At 42.2% G+C, this 24780-nt stretch overlaps 1 protein-coding gene across 3 annotated transcripts in view; it reads left to right on the top strand.

Moving 5' to 3' along the window:
• rabgap1l (RAB GTPase activating protein 1-like) overlaps positions 1-24780 on the top strand; it is a 118329-nt gene that overhangs the window by 83113 nt on the left and 10436 nt on the right. For all 3 annotated transcript variants that reach the window (XM_079267079.1, XM_079267078.1, XM_079267080.1), the window contains 5 exons: positions 4486-4560; positions 6150-6275; positions 8300-8443; positions 12900-12941; positions 17830-17958. In XM_079267079.1, coding sequence (XP_079123205.1) covers positions 4486-4560; positions 6150-6275; positions 8300-8443; positions 12900-12941; positions 17830-17958 — 516 coding nt within the window. The remainder of the gene's footprint in view (positions 1-4485; positions 4561-6149; positions 6276-8299; positions 8444-12899; positions 12942-17829; positions 17959-24780) is intronic.

Below are 24780 nucleotides of genomic sequence, written 5' to 3'. Positions count from 1 at the left end.
TTTCTGATGCTTCTAAATTGTTATTTCCTATCATCACAGACATGTGTAGTGTAGCGCAACTGTATTTTTTGCATCTATTGTTAACAGAAAACATGTCATGTCAATACTCCTTTTTTTAATTCAATACTTCAACACACAATTTATTCAACACATTTCACACACGTTAACATGCACCTGTCCGTAACCTGTAACCTGAAATGCTATCAGCTGTGTTAATGGAAGCCTATTTCACTAGTGAATAGCAAGGAGTGGTGGCCCTAAAATCTTCTCCTGCACACCAACAGGGATTCTTCAGATACCAATAAAGTCTTTTTTTTTTTATCTACCAGATGAAGAGAAAATATTTCAGTCGTCTTTCTATAATGTCTAATTAACTGTAACATCAATTAGACACTAAAAGCTTGCATCAACTGACTAATGAATAGAAACCTGTGAGGACAAAGCTAAATCTGATCAAAGGAGTGAATAGAGGGGGTACATTAAACACAAATATGGATATCCCAGAAGTGTTTTGTTTATTCATTAAAATCAAAGGTAGTTTTCTCGAATGATGAAGTAGAACTTTTGCTCCTTTTTAATTTTCCTGGCGATGCAGAAGTAGAGTATGGCCGGTCAGCGCTCTGGGAGAACCTGTCAGCAAGGGTTAGCATCCAGTCTGGACCCAACTAGGTCAGTGGCGAGCCAGCCTTCATTTGTATGCAAATCCATGTAGATTTGCTGCTGATAAGGTTGGTTGGATCTTGAGGCATGAGTGGGTTACAGGCACAGAGAATCCAGGACAAAGTTTATATTCATCTTCATATCCTACTCTGTAATAAGCCGGAGTCTTTTGTTTTTTAACCTTTATTCTCCAGGGTAGGTCACCTGAGCTCCGTGTGCTCTTTGCTAGTGATGATATGCTTAATTCTCTCATGCACACATTATTCAAGATACTAGTTGATGTCCTGGTGACCGCCACCCGGATCGAAATGTGTATACTTGTAAATACTATCCCAGCAGGGTTTGTTAGAATAAAGATTTGCACTGCTGAATCCCTTCCTACTCTGAAGCCGCCGCTGACATTTGATCTACACAAAAACTAGAAAATGTCTCATCTATAGACTGTGATGTATCACGAAAAATAACCGATGAAACAGACCTCAGGCTGTAAGGTCGTAACAGTCAAAACGTTCATATACTTACATGTCCCACTATCCTATTCTTAAAATAAAGGTTATGAATGTGATTCCCTGGTGGCCAACGCCTGCTATATAGCTATATAACAATCCTGCTTATGGGCTATGAGAAACCAGCCATATAGATGGTAACAATCCATCCCTCTGAGCCTATTATCTGCTCAGGCTAACAAATTTAGATTTCACCCACCAGGTGAAATCCCATCCCATCCATCTGTCAGCATGCACTTCTCCCAGCCGAGTTGGGGACATGTGAATGCCACACTCCATCAAGCATGTCAGCTTGTAGATTACACTCCAGACAGCTCCACAAGACTTCTTCATTACCTCCACATCAAACCCCGAATTAGCTGAACAGATCAGCAGTGGAGCTCTGGATGTCCACACTCATTTTTCAAGCATGCAAAAGGGGGATGGACTCTTTTCACCCAACGTGAGGAGGTTTGACTGCTGTTGAAGTTAATGTCCATCAAAGAGTGGGCATCCTGCCGAAATATCTGAGGAAGATATTGAACAGTCACCGGCTGAATCATTTTGAGTGGCTCTGGATGAGAGCGGAACTAAAAACATAATATTTAAAGATGATATTTAAAGTGTGTTTCATTAAACTGTACTGTACAACTGCCCCTACATTTGTACAGGGGGATATGACTATGATTACATGATCATCTGTTCTAAGTTCTCTGGGTCCGTGCACAGTTCTGGTGCTGCTGACCTCTCAAACATGTTGAGCTGCAGCTGCTCCCGCTTTTGCCCACCAGCTTATATGTTAAGTAGGACTCAGGTGAGGTGGTTTACCTGCCCTGTGTGGTGCCCCACTCACCTCTGATGCCTCCCATTTATTGGACAGGCAGTGATAATGTAGGTTTCTTAAGCTCTGTACAATATGTCGTGCACGGATGTTGGCAGATAAGAGTTTAAGCTGTTTGATGTGGTCAAGTGTAGGTTGAATACTTTTAGAGTTTTACCTCTCCACTGATCCTTATTTGCACTGTGAAAAGGTCTGTGTATTTGCTCATTAGCATGATTGGTGGGTTGTGTCGACTACCCCCTGTTTTGAGACGGCTCCTCTCCTGAGTGCTCATCTGAAGGTTACTCTCCTTGGTCGGTCCTCCATACTTAACATACAGGACCAGCCAGGTTTCTTATATTGGACAGGCCACCTCTTCTCCTACTACTGCAGTAGTGAGACAATGTTTTGTTGTGGCATGACTTGATCTTATTTGCCTCACTGTTCATAATCAATCAGGCTCAAACAGTGGCAGTGGATTTGGCCTTCCTACCCCAAGCTAAGCTTTGTTCGTCAATGACATCTAATGTCTGTGGTGAGGGAGAGTTTTTGTTGTTGCATTGGTGCCATGATAGTGATTACAGGCATCTGATTATATTATATATCAATGTTTTTATAACAACATGGAACAGATGACAATGTGAAAGGGGTTGTCCTGTGAGGAACTTGCAGGGAATTGGCTACTGAATCTGCAGCTCCTCTTGGCTTTATGGAGCATTATAGTGAATTTTCATTTCATTTTTTTTACTGCCAGGCCAGCCACTTCACTGTTTTGGTTCACTCTCACAGTGTAGTTTTCGGCGCAGCAAAGCAACTGTTGTCTGCCGAAAACACCCCAAAAAAAACCACCATATTCCATCATATTCTACCACATTCTGCTGCTCTGGCTGTTGAACGTAGTGAAGCATTTAGCTACATAAAAGCCAAATATTTCCTTCAGGAGTTGGTAGAGACCAAAAACGGCGCAAACAGAGCTAATTGATAATTAAACCAATTGATAGTTTTTCTGTATGTTTAATAATTTCTCATTGACTGAACAATCATACTTCTTGGTCACTGCTGAACTTGTCCTTAAGAAAGTCTGTTCCTTAAAGTGGGCATACCATTTTGGTGTTATGTTATTAAATACAGGGACTTAGCTCAGCATTTATTGAATAGATGCCTCAGAGTGAGAGAAAAAGTGCCAGAAGAGAGAGGTTGAAACAGACAAAGAGAGAACCTGAAGACAGAGAGAGACATCCCCCCGTGGGAAATTCCTCTGAAGAACAAGGAATGCCGCTGGCCCTAGAAGGAAACTGCCGCTACGTCTGTCTCTGTATGTGCTGACGCTTTAGATCAATAAGGAAGATCAAATGGTGTTTGATCAAATGATTTGATCCCGACTCTGAAAAGGAAGCCGGAATTCCTGAGTATACTAAAAATATATCCACGTGCTCACAAGAAACACATTTTTCATGATGACTCAAGCATAGTTATCACTGTTCTATATCCGTGTTCGTGCTACTATAACCTATATTACACAACAATTAACTATAGCAGCATGATTGAATGCTCTAACTCGGAGTTAAACTGTTAAACCAATGGCTGACACTCCGCCTCCCTCAACACTGGAGCCCAAGACACTAAATCCCCGAGCTTCTCCAGTTGACTTGATTATTGACTGGTGTAACTGCATCACACTGTGGTTGAACTGTGCAGCCCCAAGGTGTGAATGTGTGTAACTGTGTAAGACGAGCAGGGACAGAAAAGTATTCAGGTTGCCTCGCTGGGTAAATAATGGGCAGAGGCGGGACTAAGTCACAAGTATGTCTCAGGACTTTGCCATTAAGTCCCAAGTCAAGTCCTAAACTTTGAGTTTTGAGTCCTAAAGAAGTCATAATGTTCTCTTCACTTCATTTGTTTTTAGTTGACCAACATGCAGTTTTTGAATGAACTAAATTATATTTGTTACCGTTTCTTTCAACTGTCGATAAGTAACGTAACATTGGTTCTTCATGGTTCTCTCCTGCAACTTGAGTGGATGTGGTCAGATTGGTTCAAACCAAATGGATCCGGGCAATTAAGTGTCAACTTGCTTGGAATCAATAGTGCTGACGTTAGGTGATTCATGAAATGAAGGGAAAGTAATTGATCCGTGGCACACTTTCTAAATAAATACATTTGGAGTATTGTTCCTCACTAGTAACTTTAGCCTCCAATATTTAGCCTTAACCACTCGAGGATGTAAAGATATAATCACACTTGCATCGGTAGCGTCACATCCATGGTGATGGTATTAACAGTCCCAGTATTAGCAGGATGTGTCATTAGCACTTGTGCAAAACAATCAGCAACCAGCTTGTGACTGTTGCTGATCCTGACAGTATTTTAAAGACCAATCTAGCTGCATCACACCCCAACTTCACGTCAAAGGTCACCACTGTCTGTTCCACAAAGTATTACAGTTAATGTATCCACACAAGTTGGTCTGAAAACTGTTAGAATAACCAAACTGAATGTTTTTCTCTTTCTCTCTCAAAGGCTTACTCTGTCTACGATGAAGAAATTGGTTATTGCCAGGGTCAGTCGTTCCTCGCTGCTGTTCTGCTGCTGCATGTGAGTAAACTTCCTCCAGCCATCCACTGAGCCTGCTGTCTCATGGTCAAGACAATGCACTGAGAGATGAGTCGAGGGATACAATACATGCATACAAACCTGGGCTGAACAAAACAACACAACGGTTTACAATATCACGCAACAATGTTATTTTGTCTACTTTCTTTACGTGCACATTCTCATCAACAACATCAGTAAAGCCTAAAACTGAATCGATTACATTTACCTCCTTTACATTTACAGAAGAACTTGCTTGCTTTTCTCTTTTCCCATGAGATGCTGGGCTGGTACCTTGATGCTACAGACTGTGTTTGAGGACAGCAGTCAAACTAATTATTACAAGATTAACATTTTAAGAGAGAAAACATGTCAGCATTGTGCTGCTGCACCTACACCTCTCTGCATCTATAGAAACCAAGTCTTTATGCCGGGTGTAATAAAGCAGAGCTGAGACAATACAAGAGAATAAATGGAGGCTGAGAGGGAGACATAAAGAACGTCTCTGGCTGACCGCTGGAATGAACACACTTAATGGCAGAATGATGTGGATGAATAGAGGGAGTGAGGGAGAAGGTAAAGCTGAAAGCATAATACAGCCATAGTGGAAAATTAGTAGTGGTAAAGAGGTGGACAAGACACTTATTCACTGTCTCACAGATTTCATTTCAAGGCCACTGACAGACACATATTTCTTACAGAACTTCTGCTCTATAAACCTGTCCCCATACACTTTAAAGTACATTGTTTCTTTTCAGTACTTTGTTCAGTGTTTATTTGTTGTTCAAAATATGTTGCATCATGTTGAACACACATTTGTATTCGGGGAAGTTGTTAAAAGACAGATGGAGGAGAGACAGAGTAGCAGACACATGGAGGCGGGAGGCCTAAGTGGAGGAGGAAGTTTGGTTGAAGTCCAATTTACAAAGTCAGCAGAGGTTAAAGAGGAGGAAGACGGAGGAGGACTGGAGACGGGAAGAGAGGTCAGGAGGAGGTGGGGTGCGGAGGGATGGTGGGAGAGTCATTGGGAGAGCAATGGATAGATTTGGTTAAGACACATCATGATATACAGAGGAAAATGGACTGGAGTGGATTAGATAGGAGGAGGAAGTTATGGCGGAGGAGGTTGTAAAAAAGAAGATGGCAGCAGTAAAAGAAAGGGAGGTTATGCAGAGGTTATATAGAGGAAGAAGGGAGAAGTTATAGAGGAGATGTCAGGAATATTAATGCAGGTTCAGGTTTACCTGCAGGAGCCCATTCAGCCACAAACACATATGATTAAGTATCGTGTATGTGTGTGTGTGTGTGATTTTACCCACACAGAAACATACAGTTTTAAACTGCCTCTTATCTTCATTCATCCAAGCAACACACAATGAAGCACTCACATTTTGTGCACACTTGCACATATTGTTGGATTATAAAATGTGCCTGTTCTTGTCTTGAAGACGGCGAGACCACCAGTTGTCATGTGGAGATTCAAACAAAATCTCATGGTTTCCATTGTTGCCACAAATGTACATTTTGAACGTTGAGTTGTTCAGAGTTTAAGTTCATGTCCCTGTAGTTCATCGTTGTCCATGTGGTTTCAGATGCCAGAGGAACAGGCTTTCTGTGTGTTGGTGAAAATCATGTATGACTACGGCCTGAGAGCTCTCTACAAAAACAACTTTGAGGATCTTCACTGCAAGTTTTACCAGCTGGAGAGGCTGATGCAGGTGAGTGATGCAATGTTTTATAACATTTGAAATGTAGTGGAATGTATCGCAATGCAGTGGAAAGTAACATGACGCTGAGAAGACGACCCTGACTGGATGGATGGACGGACGACGGATGAATATGAGTTGAGAAGTGGGAGGAGCCGCTGGTTCTGGAAGTGTTTTATCCCCTTACTGTATTCCCAGACAGTCAGAGAATGAAACACTAGCGAACTCAAAATGTGTTGTCAGTGCATTTGAGAATCATGGCGCCATAGTTTCCGAGTTAACCCTAAAGTCGCCCAGAATTTAAGACTGAATGGATTTAAACAGATTGCGTTTTTTTGTTTTCTCAACTGCTTATTTTTTTTTTATTTCTCACAACATTTTAAGTTCAGTGATTGGATGTTTGTTGCTAAATCCACCTTGGGAGTCATGGTTGACTTCTACCTTCTTAACTCGCAGTTGTTAATCCTTTGTACTCATAATTTAACTGGGAGAATTTCATGCTGATCTAAGCCGTTTAAATGCTTCAACTGTAAGTTATCTAATGTTGCCTATGGGAAAAGATGAATGGAAATGTTATTTCTGGGGCCAGAGTCTCCTGAAATGGCTTCTCCTGATTTGCAATCCTATAAGGCTTCGGCTACAAGTCACTCCCTGTTGGCTCATTTATCTTTGTTTCTTTTATCAGTTAGTTATTCACAGGTTTCTTTAGACATATCTGGGTATAGTTGAAGAAATTAGAAGTCTCACTAATTACTGGCAGAAACGTAAACAACTTGGCCTTTAAATCGTCGTTTCGTCGACATCACTTAAAATGACATATCCAGCAATCCTTGCTGCACAGTCTGGTCTCAAGGACCAGTGAGTTCCACCAGATTTGATTTTCCAACATTTTTACTTTATTGTTGCTGTTTAATTCAATTAATGATTGAATGCAGGCTTTGTGCCATTACTCATACTGGTTGCCACTAAAAAGAAAAGACTAGCAGAAAAGCAAAAAGCCTTACAAAGTGTATTAAAATACATGGAGCATGTTACCAGTGATTGCATCATCTGTGGGGGAAGACATGTTTGTTGTTGCCTTGTTGACTCATTTCTGTTCACAGAATGTAATGGAATATAACAAGAATTACTTATAAAGTCTGTGTGTGTGTGTGTGACTTTCGGTCTCTGTAGACTAAACAGCCTCCTCTCTCTCTGTTGAGGCTGATGTTTTGGTTGAGTCCCATCCCACTCAGGTATTACAGCCCAAATCCCCTCACTGAGTCAAGTTTACTTCAGCCCTGAAATCCATCCTCTTCCCGCTAACAGTCGTCTCGCAGCATCAAGATCAACAAATTTAGCATCGACCAAATGCGCTCAATGTAAGGATGTTAGCATTGACTGCTAATTATTAGCTCACTATCTGATCCAGTCAGGTGTCATGTGGCACGGTAAGTGTTGGCTGTGAAATTGGATCGCTATCTGGCTGATTGCATGACTCTAAGACACACTTTATACTGGAAAGCTCCAGCTGTCTTTTCAGGTATAAATATATATTCTTTTAAAGTAAAAACAGATTAACTAGAACAAACAAATGGTGAGGAAAGAGAGTCATTTGTGCAAAAAGAGAATGCATGTAGGAACCCTCATTAAATGAATAACACAGAAAAATATAATAATATTGACTATTATATGTGAGTTATATGTAATATGAGTTCTGGTGCTCATACACTTTGAACATTTTATGAAACAGAATGTTAAAAAAAAGGTATAATCGCTCATTCTTACAGATTTGTGATGTGACATTTTATGTCACACTTGCTTTGTATAATGTAGTATCTTTTTCTTTTCATGTAGTTTGAAAAAAGTGTGCACTTTTGTTCTTGGTGTTCTCTTGAAAGAGATTACCATCTCAGTGAGATGACATGATTTAATAAAGGATGAGTGAAAATGAAATCATGTAAAATGACAAACAGAGCCACATCCTTCTACTCTTGTAAATGCTGTTTCATCTCATAACTTTTCTCCTCCTCCTTGTCTTCTATCTGCTCCCACAGGATCAGCTTCCAGACCTGTGGTCCCACTTCCAGGAGCTGAACCTGGAGGCACACATGTACGCCTCCCAGTGGTTCCTCACCCTCTTCACTGCCAAGTTCCCCCTGTGCATGGTTTTCCACATCACTGACTTGCTGCTCTGTGAGGTATAATTTGGCTCACTGCACTACTTTGTACTGGTAGTACATGGAGAGTGATTTGGTCTACTTTGTCAGAGGGGAGGGTCGACGGTCTAGAAAGATGAGAGGAGTAGTAAGGACTTAGGACAAAAGGTCACTGAAGGGAGAGAAGGAGTGGCCGAGGTTACTGGTATGTTAGGAGGGAGTATGGCAACCATTAAGGTAGATGGAAGGAGACATGAAAGGGGAAAGAGAAGGATGGAAGGAGGAGGAGTTGGTTCAACTGTACAGTGACACTTTACTCTCTACACCAGACCTGGGCATTGTACGGCCCCTGGGCCATACCCGGCCCCCTGGCTATCGCCGACCGGCCCACGGGACGTCAATGGGAAATTAGGAATAAAACATAAATAAGTGTACATCATGCTTTCTCAATTTCTGTACGTTAGTTCGTTCGTGAATGTGTGCGAGCAGCAGCTTCACTGCAATGTGTCGGTGAACTGAGCTTACAGGAGATGTGAGTTAGCTGTTCGCGCCTTAATGTTAAAAAAGGAAAGATTGACACGGAGTGTAGATTTTTCAGCAAAACATGAACTTCTAAGTATTTATTTACTGAAGACAAAGGTAAAGCCGTGTGCTTAGTTTGTGGAGAACAGATCGCAGTGTTTAAGGATTACAATTTGAATCGCCATTACGAGACAAAACACAATGAGAAATACAAAAACTTAACTGATGCAGATATATTGCTAAGTCGCTTTAGATAAAAGCGTCTGCTAAACAATGACTGTAATATTACAAATGTATATTTGTTTGGATCATTATTCCTGCTGCAGATGTTTACGGTGGAGCTCATTTTAACTCCTTTATTCAGTTTGGGTAGTTAGGAAAGTGAAAAATGATAATGTGCAAAGTAACTAGTAACTAAAGCTGCCAGACAAATGTAGTGGAGTAAAAAGTATTTCCCTCTGAAATGTAGTGGAAGTACAAAATTGAATAAAATAGAAATACTTAAGTAAAGTACATAAGTACAGTAATTAAGCAAATATACTGAGTTACATTCCACCACTGATCATAACATTTACTCTTACCACTCACAGCTTATTAGAACCATGCAATTCACTGCTTCTAATAAAGAGGTGGAATAACATAGAGCATGATATTGAGTTCAGTCTGTTGGTCCGGCCCTCCACAACAGTCCCTGTTTCTCATGTGGCCCCTTGGGGAAAATAATTGCCCACCCCTGCTCTGCACTCTACTGACCAGCTTTGGTTTGATCTAATATCTTACAAATGTGATCAGGCTTTGAAGGGCAGATACCATCATCGATTTAGTGTCATTAGGACCACGTGACCCGATAGCAATCACTGCTTCTTGTTCTAAAACATTTTACAGAAAGCGCCCCTGGAGAGACCTTACTAAAGCCACTAGTTCACTTCATGTCTGACTCACCATTTCAAAATATGATAACGATAGATTGAACATAAGTGCATTTCCGCTGAGACCACACAGGTCACCAATTTTTGAAAAACCACATGAAACTCTTTTAAAACAGTGGTTGTACATGTTCCTCCGTGGTCATGGCAGAATGAAGGTGCTCTCCCACCATGTGTGTGTTGTAATCCAAATTTCTCCCTACTTTGTTGACATTGTCGGCAGGCAGCGCAGGCTTTTAGTGCTTGTTCGTATCTGTGAGCGTGGCCCCACACGCTAGCTCACAGCCGACGCTCTGGGGCTCTTACAGCAGACGGTCGTTGCAAAAGCGTAGCACCCACCCCTTTTTTCCCCCTCATGTAAACGCTGTTGGCTCTTTTAGCACTGTTTTGTATTTTGCACTGTTAGCACCGTTAGCTTTGAGCCGCTGGCTCAGCCGTCGCTATGTTGAGAACCTGTGAGAGGCAATAGAAATGTACCCAATCTTGTATTTACCACATTTAATCAATGTTTTTTTGGGTTTTGTCACTGACTGTATGTAACAAACACTAAATTCAAGCATATGGTAGTTCATAAGTACATTACATAGTACATTACCCGGTACTGTATACTCACCTCCAGTACCGGGAGTATACGCCTGAGTTTGTATGTCTTTGGCTGCATCATCTGATCTGCGACCATATGATTTGCCAACTCAGGTGAAGAGTGAAACGGGGCTTTTAGATGATCACGACCAGCTGGTGAGTTAGATCAGGTGGCCGGTAAGGCTGCCAGACAGACCTGGTGAAGCCAAATGTGTAATTAGAATGTCTTAGGAGGGTCTGACTGAGGCCCTATTTGGAGGTGGAACCATGCAGCTGCGTCCTTCTGGAAAATAAGTATTTTGTTTTGAGTGTAGAAACTTAAAGTATCAAGGGGCCTAGAACAAAGCCCTGCAGAACACCGCGTCCAACATGAGCAGATGAAGAAGAGGTGTTAACCCAAACAGCAGCTTGAGTTCAAGGGCAGAATCACTCTGACCCATTTCTCCAGGTGACTCAGCAAAATAGTCTAATCCACTGTATCAAATTCTGACCTTGATCCAGAACTTGTTATCCACCACCATCACACCATTATGCGTTTTATGTTTGTGTGTAATAGAAAGAAAGGTGATGAATTATTCGTGTTATTGATCATTTTGAGTTGTTCTGAAAGTTTCATTTCATGAAACATAAAAAGTGAAATGCTCTTTCTTTCCCCTCCGTCACATCCTCCCTCCCGCCCTCCCTCCCTCCCTCCCTCCCTCCCTCCCTCCCTCCCTCCCTCTCTGTCTTCCTATTGGCCCCAGGCAGAACAATTAAAAGTTTCCCAGGTCTTTCTCACCCAATGAGCCGCATGATGAGAATCTGCTCGTTAAACTAGAATCCTCATCTCCTGCATCTCTCTCTCTGTCTGCTGTCCTCGTCTTGGCTCTCTCCATCATCTTCTCCCATTCCTTCATTGCTTTCTGTCTTTATCATCTTTCTCTTTCCTTGTTTACTGTTGCTGTTATTTCCCTCTTTCCTGACATTTGTTTAACAACTATTTTTGCTTTGTTTCCCTTCTTCTGCTGTCTTTCATTCTGTGTTTATTGACTCAATCTAATGTTCAAACAGTAGTGAGTCTATCCTTTATTTTTTCTCTTTGTACGGCACTCTGTCATTGCTTCACCTCGTCACTAGCTTTACTTATTTGCTCTTTATTCTTATTTATGTGTACTTGTCGTCTTCCTTTCTGTCCTGTTCATTCCTGCATCTCCTCTCAGTTAGTGTTCCCTTTCTCTAGCTTTTTTCCCATCACTTTTTATTCATCACTCCCTCAGTCAGCAGTTTCCTTAATGAAGTCCCCATAACAGTTATTTTACTCTTTACATTTCTACTACGTCTTACCCAAATGTCTTTTATTATTATTATTTGTCATTTATCATAATATTATTTGTTGTTATTTCTTTATTATCTCATTCAGCATCTCTTTACCTCATAAGTAGAAATAATAAAAAGCGGCTGGACTTTTTTGTGGCTGTTTTCCCACGGATCCAAAACAACTTAAGTTCTACTGATTGGTGGAGAGTTTTTTCGGTTAAATGTGGGTCGCTGTAGAGCCATCGGTCTATAACTATTTAGTATTGTCCAGCATTGTTTCTAACAAAGGATTTCCTCTTTGAACTGTAAGTCGATCCTACCGCTCCACTTAACTCTGCTCGACATGCATCTTAATGTTAGTTTGTGCTCATCATGTAATCCTGAACCTTCACTCCTCCCATGGCCCATTGCCCCATCACCTTCCCCCCGTCTGTGTCATGATGTCATGTCTCCTAATGTCATGTCTCATGATGTGTCATGTCTCCCCTCTCTGCATGTTTATCTCTCTTTCTCCCCATGAATCTGTCTCACTGGGACACACACACTGATATTATCCTTTGATCCTGCCTCAGCACTGTAGCACCATCTTGAGGCCCACAAAGATAGACGTGTGAAGGCAGCGCTCCGCCTCTCTTTTCTCTTCCTCCGGTTATTTTTAGAGCTGTCCAGATATTTTTAGCTCTGTGTTGCCATGTGAACTGGTTGTCACGGAGACCAAGGAGACGGGTGTTCCCATACAGCGCTGACATCAGTTTCACATTTTCCTTCTTTCTGTGTCAAAGTCGGAAGCATTGTGTCGACAGGAGGGGAAGGAAGAAACACGCTGTCACAGCATTATTGTGCAGCGAGAACAAAATGTCTGAACACAATAATCTGGGATTCACATAGAAACATTATAGATGTAATGAATAAAAGAAAGTAAACTTTTGGCTTCATCTAGTTGTAAAATATATGGCTTAAGCGATAAAGCAATAAACAATTAAAGCAAGGAAGATATTCGGTACAATACAATCAACATACTTGACAGCATGTCAAGTTCAGTTCCTGAATAAAATCTTCAGTTCCTGAATAAAATACATTTATACTGTTGAAGACCTGCCGATACACATCAACATGATAGTTTTGCTACTTCTTGTGTCTGAATTTAAATCGAATCCTCTTCTATCTTCCAGGGTCTGAGCATCATCTTCAATGTAGCGCTGGCCCTTCTCAAGGTTAGTTCTCACTTTCATTCATTTATTCATCTGTTACCAGTTTTCATGTCAAAAACACAATTTCAATCGTGTTTAGTACTGGATCCCCTTTGCTTTAAAAAGAGAACAATTATATATTAATTTTATTTTGTGTACCAAAGATAAACCCATGGGGCTTTAAGAAAAAAAAGGTCTTGACGTTTGTTTTTACATTATTTGCAAGTAAAACGATCAAGACGGTAGTTACACATATTTTCTGAGCAGTTTATTGGAGCTGTTATTGGTGAAAATGTTACCACAAAGCACTGATCAAAGTGTGGCGAAGCATGATTGTGCAGAAGAGGCATTGTGTATGAGGAGGTGCGTTAAGTCCTTTAGGTCTGAAGAGATTGGAAGAGAAGCGATAGTTAGTTTGTTGGCATTTCTTGCCCCCTAGTGCTCAAATCAGAAACTGCATCTGGAAGTGAGGAGGCTCATTTGTAGGTAAAGACTCAATGTGTTAAATATCGTGTTTAATCTGAAGCAGCACAACAGCAAGGGAAACCTTTCAATGTTTAATTTCACTATTATTTTGTAGTTTATGTTTTGAGTACTATACGAACTGGCTCTATTGTAATAATGTTTTTAATATGCACCCACACTGCCCTCAGCTAAAGTTTCTAATGTATTTATACATGCACGCAAACTGATAGCATTATTTATAGCATTCTATACAGTTATTGATGCATACAGGGTTTCCATGCAGTTTCCCTCAGAGGTTGATAAAGTAATGTATCATTTAGATTCAGAAAAGGTAATTTTCCATAAAAAAAAACATTGGTGGTGCAGTAAAATGGAAACATATAGGCACACACACTAAACAATATACAGACATTAAACACACAATACTAAAAAAGAGCATCTATCATTTTTATTGATTTTAGTTGCACTTTCAATAAGAAACAAAACAAAGAAAACTCCAGAATGAAACGTGTTGCAACAAATAAACGTTTAGTCTAGTTAAAGAAATCTAAAGAAAATATCTCCTTGAGTTTTTAAATAGATATATGAATTAAACGTGCATGTTGTTGCTGTCAGAGCAGAATGGTTTAGAATTACTCGTTGTGTTATCAGATCCGTTTGTGGCCGGATGGATTGGTGTCTGCTTGGTCAATGGGGTCATTGATTTGATGGGACAGTGCTTGTGGAAGTTATGCTGAAACTCGTATTGTAGTCCACGTCTTTTTTACTGAAATAAAATAAACAAATAATTTAGCGTCATGTTTGTTTTATATTACTTTTTTTTTACAGAATATGTTCGACATAAACTATCTTCTTCTTTTAGAAAAATAATATTTTCTTACTCATATAGCGAATGGAAATCAGGCAAAACACGGGTAATATCATGCTGAAGTGTAATTCTCAGGTAGAAAAAGATTTTGAGTAGTTTGCAACAGTAATCATACGATCAAGTGTTTTACAACTCACTCTGCTGCGTCACTTCCCCAAAAACATGGCTACTTGTAAAACCATGTTCAACCACAATTAGATATCGTTAGATATTCTTGGTCCCCCAATCAGCTCATAAGCAATAATATGTCCAGTCAATTTATTTATTTTATTTATTAATATAAGTTTTATATTTGTCAGATCCTCAAGTATTTTGCTTCTGTACAGATGCTGATTAACAAATAGGAGGCTAAAAAAATCAGTAGATGGAAAAATAGCCTCACGGTAAACAAACACACCAGCATATTATTAAACAGAACTACATAAAGACTGATTAAGCCAATCCAATGTTTGCAGATTGGCTCATGATGTTTATAACAAAAGTAAATGTACTAAGTGTTTTACGTAGATATGCAGCGACACTCAGGCTTTCCACTCTAAATAAATCATCCGTGGTTGGTTTTTAAAACATCCTCTTGCTCTATAGCTTAGCGATAATGTACTCTGTGTGTCAGACGGAAAGATGTGGTGCATGCGATGGTCGGGAATGGAGAACAAATGAGGATTTGAGGAGGGTGGTGGAAGGGGCTTCCACTGCCTGCCTGTCATTGGCCAGGCATGACGGCATTCTCCCCCGAGACTCCCTCCTCCATCCATCCTGTTCTCCTCTCCGCTCTCATCCCCCCTCCCTCCATCTGTGTGCAACTCCCTCCCTCCTGCTTAGCAGTCGCTATCCACATCACAACAGGAGCATAAGCTATAGCGTTAGCAATCTGGACCTGTTTTTTTACCATTTTCTTCCTCTTCATCTGTACCTCCCATGGATGCTTTCCTAGAGCTTCTCACCCACAGCTCTTCATTCTTTGTCTTCTTTACCTCCTATTGCTCTACCTCACTGGCTATGCATTTCTTCAACACGCTACCTCTGTCCACCACCCAGACCTCTGCAATGGAGCCGCCCCTGTTAGCTGCTAGCTGTTAGCATAACAAAGAGAAAGTGAGAGGTAGAGCAAGCAAGGAAGGCTGAGAGAGAGAAAACGAGGGAAGCCGTGGCCAGGAAACACTGTGTGGTTTCTTTGCATCGCCTCACCCCAGCTGCTGGCCAGGACCATCACTCTCGATAGCACAACATACACACTCAGCCTCACAGTTGAGAGGCAGAAGTGACTTTCCATTTTGAAGGAGCTGACTCCCATCTAAAGGATCTACTGACCGATACAGACCGGATGCCTGGCTGCTGCTGCTGCTGATGAAAATCTGCCGGAGGGACAGACATCGGGGTCCATGCTGGAGCTGTTGACTGGACTGTGCTTTTACTGCTCTGTGTGGTTTGGATCTGGTCAGAGTTCAGATCAGAGGGTTATTTCAGTGAAGAGGAAGAGCAAAGACACAGGGAGGCTATCGTGATACACTTTCATGCATCATTGGCTTACATCTGACGCAACGAGTTCAGCATCCACTGAGCCATAAACGAACACAAATGCATCATCATCTCCTGAAGGCAGAACAGTGCCATCCACCCATGCAAACAGACCACATCTCGTCTGCCTCTGCCTCGTCATCAGGACCGCTGGCTCAGGCTTAGACTGGGTCTCCTCAGATAAAAGGATTCATACTGTTATTTCAGACCTTTCTGCATTTCAAAGAAAGCTAAAATCCTGCGCTTTGATGTGTCGTCTCACACACGCCGAGCCTTGAGCATTAAGGCCACTCGGTTGCGCAGACAGACAGAGATTTTCTCTCCATCTTTGAAGTCTTACCAACGAAGGAAAAATAAAAAAAAGGTGGAGTACTCGGCCATCGCTGCTGTTCACCTGAGCAGCGGTCCACGTGTTGAGCAGCTTTGTTGCTTGGCAACAGCGTACTGGATTGGAATTGGCTGGGGGAGTTTGGCACGGGACGATGAGAGTGGGTAGTGTGACTGGATTTCAAAGGGAATCTGGCATCAGGTAGCTGGAAGACTCAGCATTATGCCGAAAGCAGCGTCAACACATCATTTTCTGACTGTTATTTCGTGGCACCTCGTTACCGGGCTCTGACAGTGGTACAAGCTGAGTGGCCTCCACTGACTCCTTGTCCACTAAATTCTGTGTTGCCTCTTTGAACTGGATCTGACTGGATGTATGCCTTGGATGCCTGGTGCTGTCTCTCCTGAGTCGCTGTGTGTGTTCCTGTGATCGTCTCGTCTCTTCTTTCCGAGCTGGCCTCCTGAACATCAGTCTGTTGTGACACTGACATTATCGGCATCTCTTCTAAGACGGGAGAAGAAGACGGCGAACTCGAGATGGATCTCGGCTCCCCTAAGTTGAACACAGTCTGCTCCCAGTGCAGCTGTCCTCAAACTCCAAGAAACCCACTGGGACGTTCGGACGACACGCTGGAGTCATCTGCCGCCCTGGCCCCGGAGCGGGACCGCCCCTCTCCCTCACCCTGCCCCACCCCGCCTCCATCCCCTCCTCCCTCCCCTTCCCCCATACCTGCCTTGACCACGCTTCCAGCAGTGCGCAGGGCGGTGGAGGACGGAGAGGGAAAGTCGGATGAGGGGGCCCAAAGCAGTCATGCCTCAGAAGACTCGTACTGCAAGGTGATGGATCTCCTTGGGATGGGACACCGGCTCTTCGTCCCTAAGCTGCTGGCGGTGAGAGAAGGGGACTGGGAAACGGACACTGGATGAAAGAAACTGAGCATGCAGTGATGATCGGGTTTAGAGATAGAAAAGGCATGGTTGTTGGCTTGACTTGTGGTGATAATGGAAAGAGCTACTTCTGATGTGGACTTTTCTGAACGTCACACTGGATAAATGTGCCAGCCAATTGTTCTAAAGACTTATTTTATAGAGATGGCTAACCTGTTAGCTTTCTGCTAAAAAATACATGAAAAGATTCATATGGAAATCTCATGTGAGATAAAGAGACATTTGTCCTCACTGTCTCCTTGGCATCACTGGCATTGATGCTGCCAAGAAGTTTTATATTTCATAATTTACCATCACAAAGGAAACAGCCCGAACATGATCTACTCTGTTTCACTTTGGAAAACATGCATGCAGACGTGGCCTTTGAGTAACAGTTTATCAGCCGTGCACATTACGTATAGTGGTGTCTCTGGTTAGATTCTACAGTTCATCCTTACACCACACAATGGTGTTATTGATTGTTGTTGACTCTGATTCATGTTCAGCCACTGAGCCGCCCCTTGAGTGTTTTGTGTGTGGCATCTTTACACGCGTTTCCAAACAACGCACTTTCCCGTCAATGCTCTCTGCTCTAACCTCTGTATCTTGCAAGAGTAATGTAATTCAATAATTCTAGGTGGACTGTTGTTTTATTGTTCTGTATTTAAGGCACCAAGCTTTTGCTCTCTATATACAAGGTCAACATTAGAATAACCTCGAGTGATATATATTGAAATAACCGTCCTATGTCTATCTCTCTTCTCCACCACTTCTTCTCTTCTCCCAACTCCTCATGTCTTGCTCCAGACGTCTAAAGAGGACCTCTTGCAGGCGGACTTTGAAGGGGCTCTCAAGTTCTTCAGAGTCCAGCTTCCAAAGCGCTACAGAGCTGCAGAAAACGCCCGCAGGCTTATGGAGCAGGCCTGCAACATCAAGGTAAGGACCTATCCCCAAGCCCTTTATTCCTTACTTACACCATATGTGAACACATGCGTGAAAAAATCAAATACAAACTGTTGTTAATGTGTGTTCAAACGCACACACACACACACACACACACACAAACCCATTATTCCTGGAGTGACTATGAGTTTATTATATGAGTCCAACAAACACAATGAGGAATTCCTGTCTTGACATCTCCCACTGAGACACAAATACCTTTAACCAGAAGGGGGAGAGGTCAAGTACAGTTTTGTCTGTTGTGGCTATTAAATGGTTGTACTGTCTACCACAGTGACATCCCTGATTTGTCCATGAAACACTAAATCTCAGGTGTAATGGTTGAGCTGTTAATTGGTATCCTCTATGATTGTTTCTATCTCTTTTCTGTCTGTGAATTTGGATTATTATGTTAAATTGCCTTGTATTTTACAGAGATATTAGCTGTCAGTTTAAAGGAATACAGGGGGAGGGACTGTGATATCTTCTGTCTTTTGCCTTAAGTCATTTCTTTGTCTCTTCAGGCATGGAGATGCTGCTCTGTGCTATCTTATTCAGTTTATTCCAAAAAGCATTAAAATGCAAAAACATGAATTTCTGTGCAACGGAAAAGGAGCTATCACACAGCGAATGTTTAGAACAAGAAAAACATTTATGCTGGTTGGACCTCTGCTATGTTGGAGAGGGGAGGAAAATGTCTCTTATAAGTACTGCATATAAACAGTAATTTACCACAACAATGTATCAAATGACAATGTAAAAACACTGTGAAAGGGTATAAACCACTTGTCTTTAGAGAGCTCATTATTCAGCTATATACTGTATATATCTACTGTGTTGATTCACTCTCACTGCTCTCACAGCGTTGTTTTTGGCTGCAGAATGGTATTTGCACTGCACACTACTCGCTCAGTAGTTTTGCAGTTTAACGTATATTTTCGTTGTGTTTTTTATATTTGTTCTTGCTGTTTGTTTGCTCTGTTTTTATCAGTCTTTCTTCTCTTCTGTTTATTGGTATGGACTGACAACAGCAGATAAAAGATGGCTTCCATAGTTTTCTTCAAATGTTACCAGGTTGTGTGGTCACAAAAATGTCCTTACATGCGCACACACACACATCTCGTTATCATTCTCCATTTGACCTTAATGAGGCTGCTGGCATTTCGGGAATTTGCCGAGGTCACTAGAGACCAAAAGCAGTACACTGTGTGTGTGTGTGTGTGTGTGTGTGTGTGTGTGTGTGTGTGTGTGTGTGTGTGTGTGTGTGTGTGTGTGTGTGTGTGTGTGTGTGTGTGTGTGTGTGTGTGTGAGAGAGAGCGAGAGAGACACACAGTCAGTCAGTCAGTCAGTCAGTGTCAGCAGAGTGTGTTGTGATAGAGGAAGGAAAGAGTCGACTGAGAAAGATGGAAGAGATAATCATCCTCCTACCACCACCCTCCTCTCTTTCACTCGCCTGCTCGCTCTCTTTCTCTCTCCATGGCTCTCTTTATCTACATACAACTAATATTTTACATTTTAGGCCTTTTTCATCTGTATTATCGAAAATAACTTTCAGTGAGTACGCAGGTTGTGATATGGTGTGTTGTGTTCAAGGGCGTATTGGCCAGACACATGTCTTTAAGTGCTTAAGATCCCCCATGTTTGGTATGATTCTGTGTTTTTCTACATACAGGATATCCTGCACTGTTGCTCACTCTTTATCGCTCGTGGTTTGGTGGCATTTTGGCACTCTTGCACAATCCTGTTGAAATGCAAAGCATCATGTCAGGCCTTGTGTTGTACAAGAGCACACACACACCCAAACATGTAATGTACTGTACATGCTCACAAACTGAAATACACACACTTTCCAGGCATACACACACAGATTCATGAACCTCAATCCCCAGCATTCTTCCTCAACATATTCCCTTGTTCTGTGTTGTTATTATTATGATTATGCCGATGAAGCTATTTAACACATTGATCCAAACATGTCCCGTAGATGTTCAACTGGATTTTAATCTGGTGAATGTGAAGGCCATATGCATCAAACCCTTTTCCCCTTCTATTTGTCACCCGTCTGCATGGGTAAACACATTCACAGGATTATAGAAACTCACACACACACACAACAAGCAACTGACTAAAGTGTCATCAAAACACAAATACCAAATGAAAAGACGAATAGAGACTGTGCTCATGTGGGTGAACTGAACTAGAACAGGTAGTCTGTCTCGTAGGATGACTTCGCCTCAGGACAGAGAGGAACGCTTTGTGTTTCTCTCCCCAGCTGATCTTTCATTCCCCTGCTGTTCCTCAGTTTCTTCTCGTGTTCGGCGTACCTATTCCCCCTTTTCTTTCTCTAGACGAGCCTGGTCACTCTTCTCTTGGCACTACCTTAAACATTATTCTCTCTAGAGAGAAAATACTGAACACATCCTAATAGCCAAGGTTTACACATCAAAACTGTGTGTTGGAGTCTGAGATCTTTCACTACTTTCCCTCAAATACATCTTTCTTCTGCCGTGTTTTTAAGCCAATTACTCTTAACTTTCAAAGTAGAATATTCCCTGTGGATATAAATATATAAGTCAGCCAGAGGGAGGAAAATAATAAAAGACTGAAGTGGATGAGAAGGAAAAAGAACAGAAGAAAGAGTCTGCCGTTCCTTCCACTTCTCACTTTCCCCCAACGTTTCCACTGACCATCTAACCGACCCAGACGAATACACCAACAGATCCCAGCATGTCGCACCAGCGTGAGACTCGCCACAGTAGAGACAGTACTCTCTCTGGAAGAGTCTTGGAAGACCGGCCATGTTCAAACACCATCACAGAAAAAGGGGGAGACCAGCCTGTCCAAGTCACCCTCTTTCTCTTAACATATTTTTCTCTGTCAACGTCTAAATCCGATCAGCTGAACTCTGTAAGCTGCTTAAAACATCGAAAGAATTCACTGGCACCTTGGCTTGATTAACACAACGGGCAGTAGGATGGCTTAGCCCTTCTGGGGATTATGGGAAGAATTTGAATTTCTCAGCCTTCTTTAACATCCGCCCGACCGCGCAGCCGGAGTGATGACTTTTCGGGACTTTAAGAAAAAAGGAGCGAGAGATCTCGTACATTCATTTGCCGCTCAGGGTTTGACTGATAAATCCAGAGAAGCTAAACTTTAATAGACTGAGGAGAAAGAAGATAGACGGATGAGAGCAGAGAGGCCGACAGAATAATGTACAGAGACGTAAAGATGTAGAGTCCAGGAGAGAGAGCTATGGATGGATGAAGACTCACACAGACCACAGACCATTTGGTGAAACCGGCCTCGGGTGTTTAATGAACCTGCTTGCTAATTGGAAAAACAGTTTGATGATGTCATCGAAGCTGACTTTTATTCAGCTGCAACAGAGAGGGGCAGATTTACAGAGGAAGTAAATTCTGCTAAATTAACACTTTAAGTGTCATAATAAAAGAGTAAACTCCTCGTCTAGAGTGATTTCACCGTTCAATAAATGAAGCTGAGAGCTCACAAAATAGCTGATTGATTTTATCATTTCCACTCCCTTATCTTTTGAGCTACGGTAATTAAATCGTGGTTTTTATTATTTAAGAAATGTTTTATTAATATGTCCCTTATATTATTTATGTATTTTAGTTAAATAATTCAGTGTGGGTCGTTTTTTTTATCGGGTCACTCTTTGCTGCCATTGACATTTCTCTAGAACGGTTACTTGGTACTACGACTACTTTCCTCATGTAATGCACCTGACCTATGTGCAAATCTTTAGTGGAGTAGAATATTCCACACAATAGTGCCCATCACAAATTGCGTGAACCTTTGTAAATCAGTTATTGTGTCTCTTTACTCTGTCACAGTCGCATTCATCAACACATGGACCTCTATGGTGCAGCAAGATGGGATTAGGATCCAGGGAAAAACACAGGGGCATAAAAAGGCACACGGTGAGAGAAATACAGAGACGCGTTGTTGTTGATGCATCTCCTCCAACAGGGGAATCTGTTGCCATCCACAGAGAGGTCGTCAGGTAGTTTTTAGCCGTGGGCTCTTATGGGAGGATAGGACAGTATTCAGGCACAGTCGAGGACAGCCTTGAAGTTGCTTTCACTTCCTGGGTTTTACTGTTGGAACGATGTGGAACTATGAACGATTCGTCACTGTGGTTGATCTCACAACTTCCTTCCTATCTCTCTTTAACTCAAACACACACACACACACACTTAGTGTAGATGTGTAAGCAAGCCTTTATCTTTATTTTTATCAGCAGCAGGAAACAGAAAAAAAACAAAACCCCCTGAGTACAACCTTAAGAGAGGGAGGGAGGCAGAGAGATGTTATGAGAGACGTTAAGAGAGAGAGCGAGAGGGGGGGACTCACTCAGTGGAAAGGAAGAAAAAGCGAACTCATCATCCTTTGTCGCACACGTCTAGCGTTACAGAGAGGGAGAGGGAGAAAACAAACAGGTGTGTTGTACTACGCTCTGGCTCCCCCCCCCCCCCCCCCCCCCCTGCTCTCAGTGGGCGGGGCTCGGCTCCTGAGGGACTCTTGAAATCAGCCAGTCGCCTCCTTCACTCTCAGAGAGAAACCCAAACCTGTCAGCTGCACTCCCCTCCTTCCTTCTCTGCCACTTTTCCTCCTTTCTCGTCTTCTTCTTCTTCATCCTCTACCTCCTTGTTATTGTTGGGAGCAAGAGGACGTCAAGATGATGCAGGAGGTGTCCATAATGGTGGCATACGACGCTCATGTAGTCGACCGACCGGGTGAGGAGGACACACTGACTCGCTTGATCGCCCACTCCCGACCTCTAAGAGCTCCCAGACCGGTGGTAGGTCTGTCCTTTGGTCATTACGTTTGTCTTTCTTTTGCCGTCGTTGTCATTCTCTCTCTCTCTCTCTTTTGTTCCTTCGTACATCCCTCTCTGTGTATTGGGTGTATTCCTATTTAACTCTGATGGGAGACTTTCCCAACTTTTCCCTCTGACCGTTATCTTTTGTAGTTTTTAGATAAGAGAAATGGAAAGAGGAATTCACCTGCATCATTCTTTTCAGTTGGTAGTTTTTGTAGTCTCATTTTCTCGATTTATTATTTTTCTCTTTTTTTATTTTGGCATTTCTTTGCAATTATTCATAAACGGGCAAAAGTTAGATTTCACAGAATCTAACGACGTGTTTCTTTCCATGAGGTCGATGATGTAGAGTAGACGTATGTATGTTTGTGTGGGTGTGTGGTGTGTTCCTACTGAGAGTGATGTTTGAGGTTACGGAGTTTTGTCAGTCACTCGTTTGCGGCTGTCAGTTTGTTTCAATGACTGATACAACTTTGGAATCAATCGAGACCTTTATGTGTGTGTGTGTGTTTCTATTTCCATCCACACACACACACACACACACACACACACACACACACACACACGCACGCATACAGTCTTGTCCAAGTAGTTTAATACCCAATATAACTTTACAGCGTGTGATCTCGGCTTGGAGGTTTGGGACCAATTCCATTTTCTGCTGCAGGGATTCAGGTCAGGAATCTATAAGTGGGCCTGGTACCACTTCCTGCAGCACCAGGCGTCTTTAATCGCATTACCTGAATCAGAGTGGCTCCTCTGTCCTCAAACTACTGGCCTTCAATATTTACACTGAAAGCGTAGCACGTATGAGGATGCATCAGCAGGTTTAAACCCTGTAACTGCAAGCATGCATGTGTTTATCAGCAACCATTTGAGCTTTCTGTCTGAAGTGGCCTTGAGCGTGATGCTGAGCCCTGCACCCATGCTCACTAGTTGTAACTCAGTAGAGCATGACGTTTGAGGTTTTTTCCTGAAGGGGAAAGTCACCAGGAATGCCTTAATATATTAGGGGGCGTTTGACACTTTGGATAAATATATCATCATAAAATATCAATGTAGAGGGCAGCAGTCTCTCTGAAGGCAGGTCTAAAGTCAGGGAGTTTTGTAATCGTGTCCTTTTGTAGAATATATTTCGCAACATCTTTATATATTCATTGCGTCAGATGCTTTTCAACTAGAATGACAACCAGACTAAAAAGCATCAACAACCTGGGGGGGGGGGGGGGGGGGAAAGGAAGCTCAGGGTGTTGGGGATCCTGTGTGATTGACGCTGTAGTGGGTCTGTATGCTTGAATAAAGGCCTCGCCTCTATCAGGTAGCCTTGTTCTGCATTGCGTTTCATTACACAGGCATGCTTTAGTGTTTGTGTGTTTTAGGGGTGTTGGAGAGTTGCATAATCAGGCGCTAGACTTCAGCTTCTCTATCGATGATTCCTGTTTTAATGTGCAACTCTAAGGTAACAACACTGAAACACGACTGGTTTTACATGTAAAATACAAAATGACATCAAGTGTGGTTTGTTTTTACATATTGTCAATTCAAGACACACTCACACGGACGGCCATTTTCACCTAATATAAGCAACCAAGTGGTTTTCTTAAAACTTAATTCCACGTGTTTAAGTGGAAAATTGAAAGAATTCGTACTTACTGGCAGTTTGGGTTTGTAAGCTGCAAGTGTCAAAGCATCACATCACAGACAGGAAGCTTGGAAAATACAACACAACCAGTGGGTTTAATTGGTGGGGTAGATTGTTTTAGAAGAATGCTTAAAGGCCATGAATGAGTGTGTGAGAGGAGGTGGGTTTGAGGAACGTGTGGGTGTGTTCCAGTCACAAAATCTGGAGGTGTTTAAAATCTCACGTCTCTTCGTCTCTTGTGCATTACTTTTGGGTATTAATGTGGGACTGTTTCATGCACACATGTCTCAACACACACAAGTGGGCTGAGAGGGAAGCTGGTCCTTGAATT

The sequence above is a fragment of the Melanostigma gelatinosum genome (genome assembly GCF_949748355.1).
Source record: "Melanostigma gelatinosum genome assembly, chromosome: 4".
Lineage (NCBI taxonomy): Eukaryota > Metazoa > Chordata > Actinopteri > Perciformes > Zoarcidae > Melanostigma > Melanostigma gelatinosum.
Note: the sequence above shows the minus strand (reverse complement) of the source record. Positions and strands in the feature narration are given on the sequence as shown.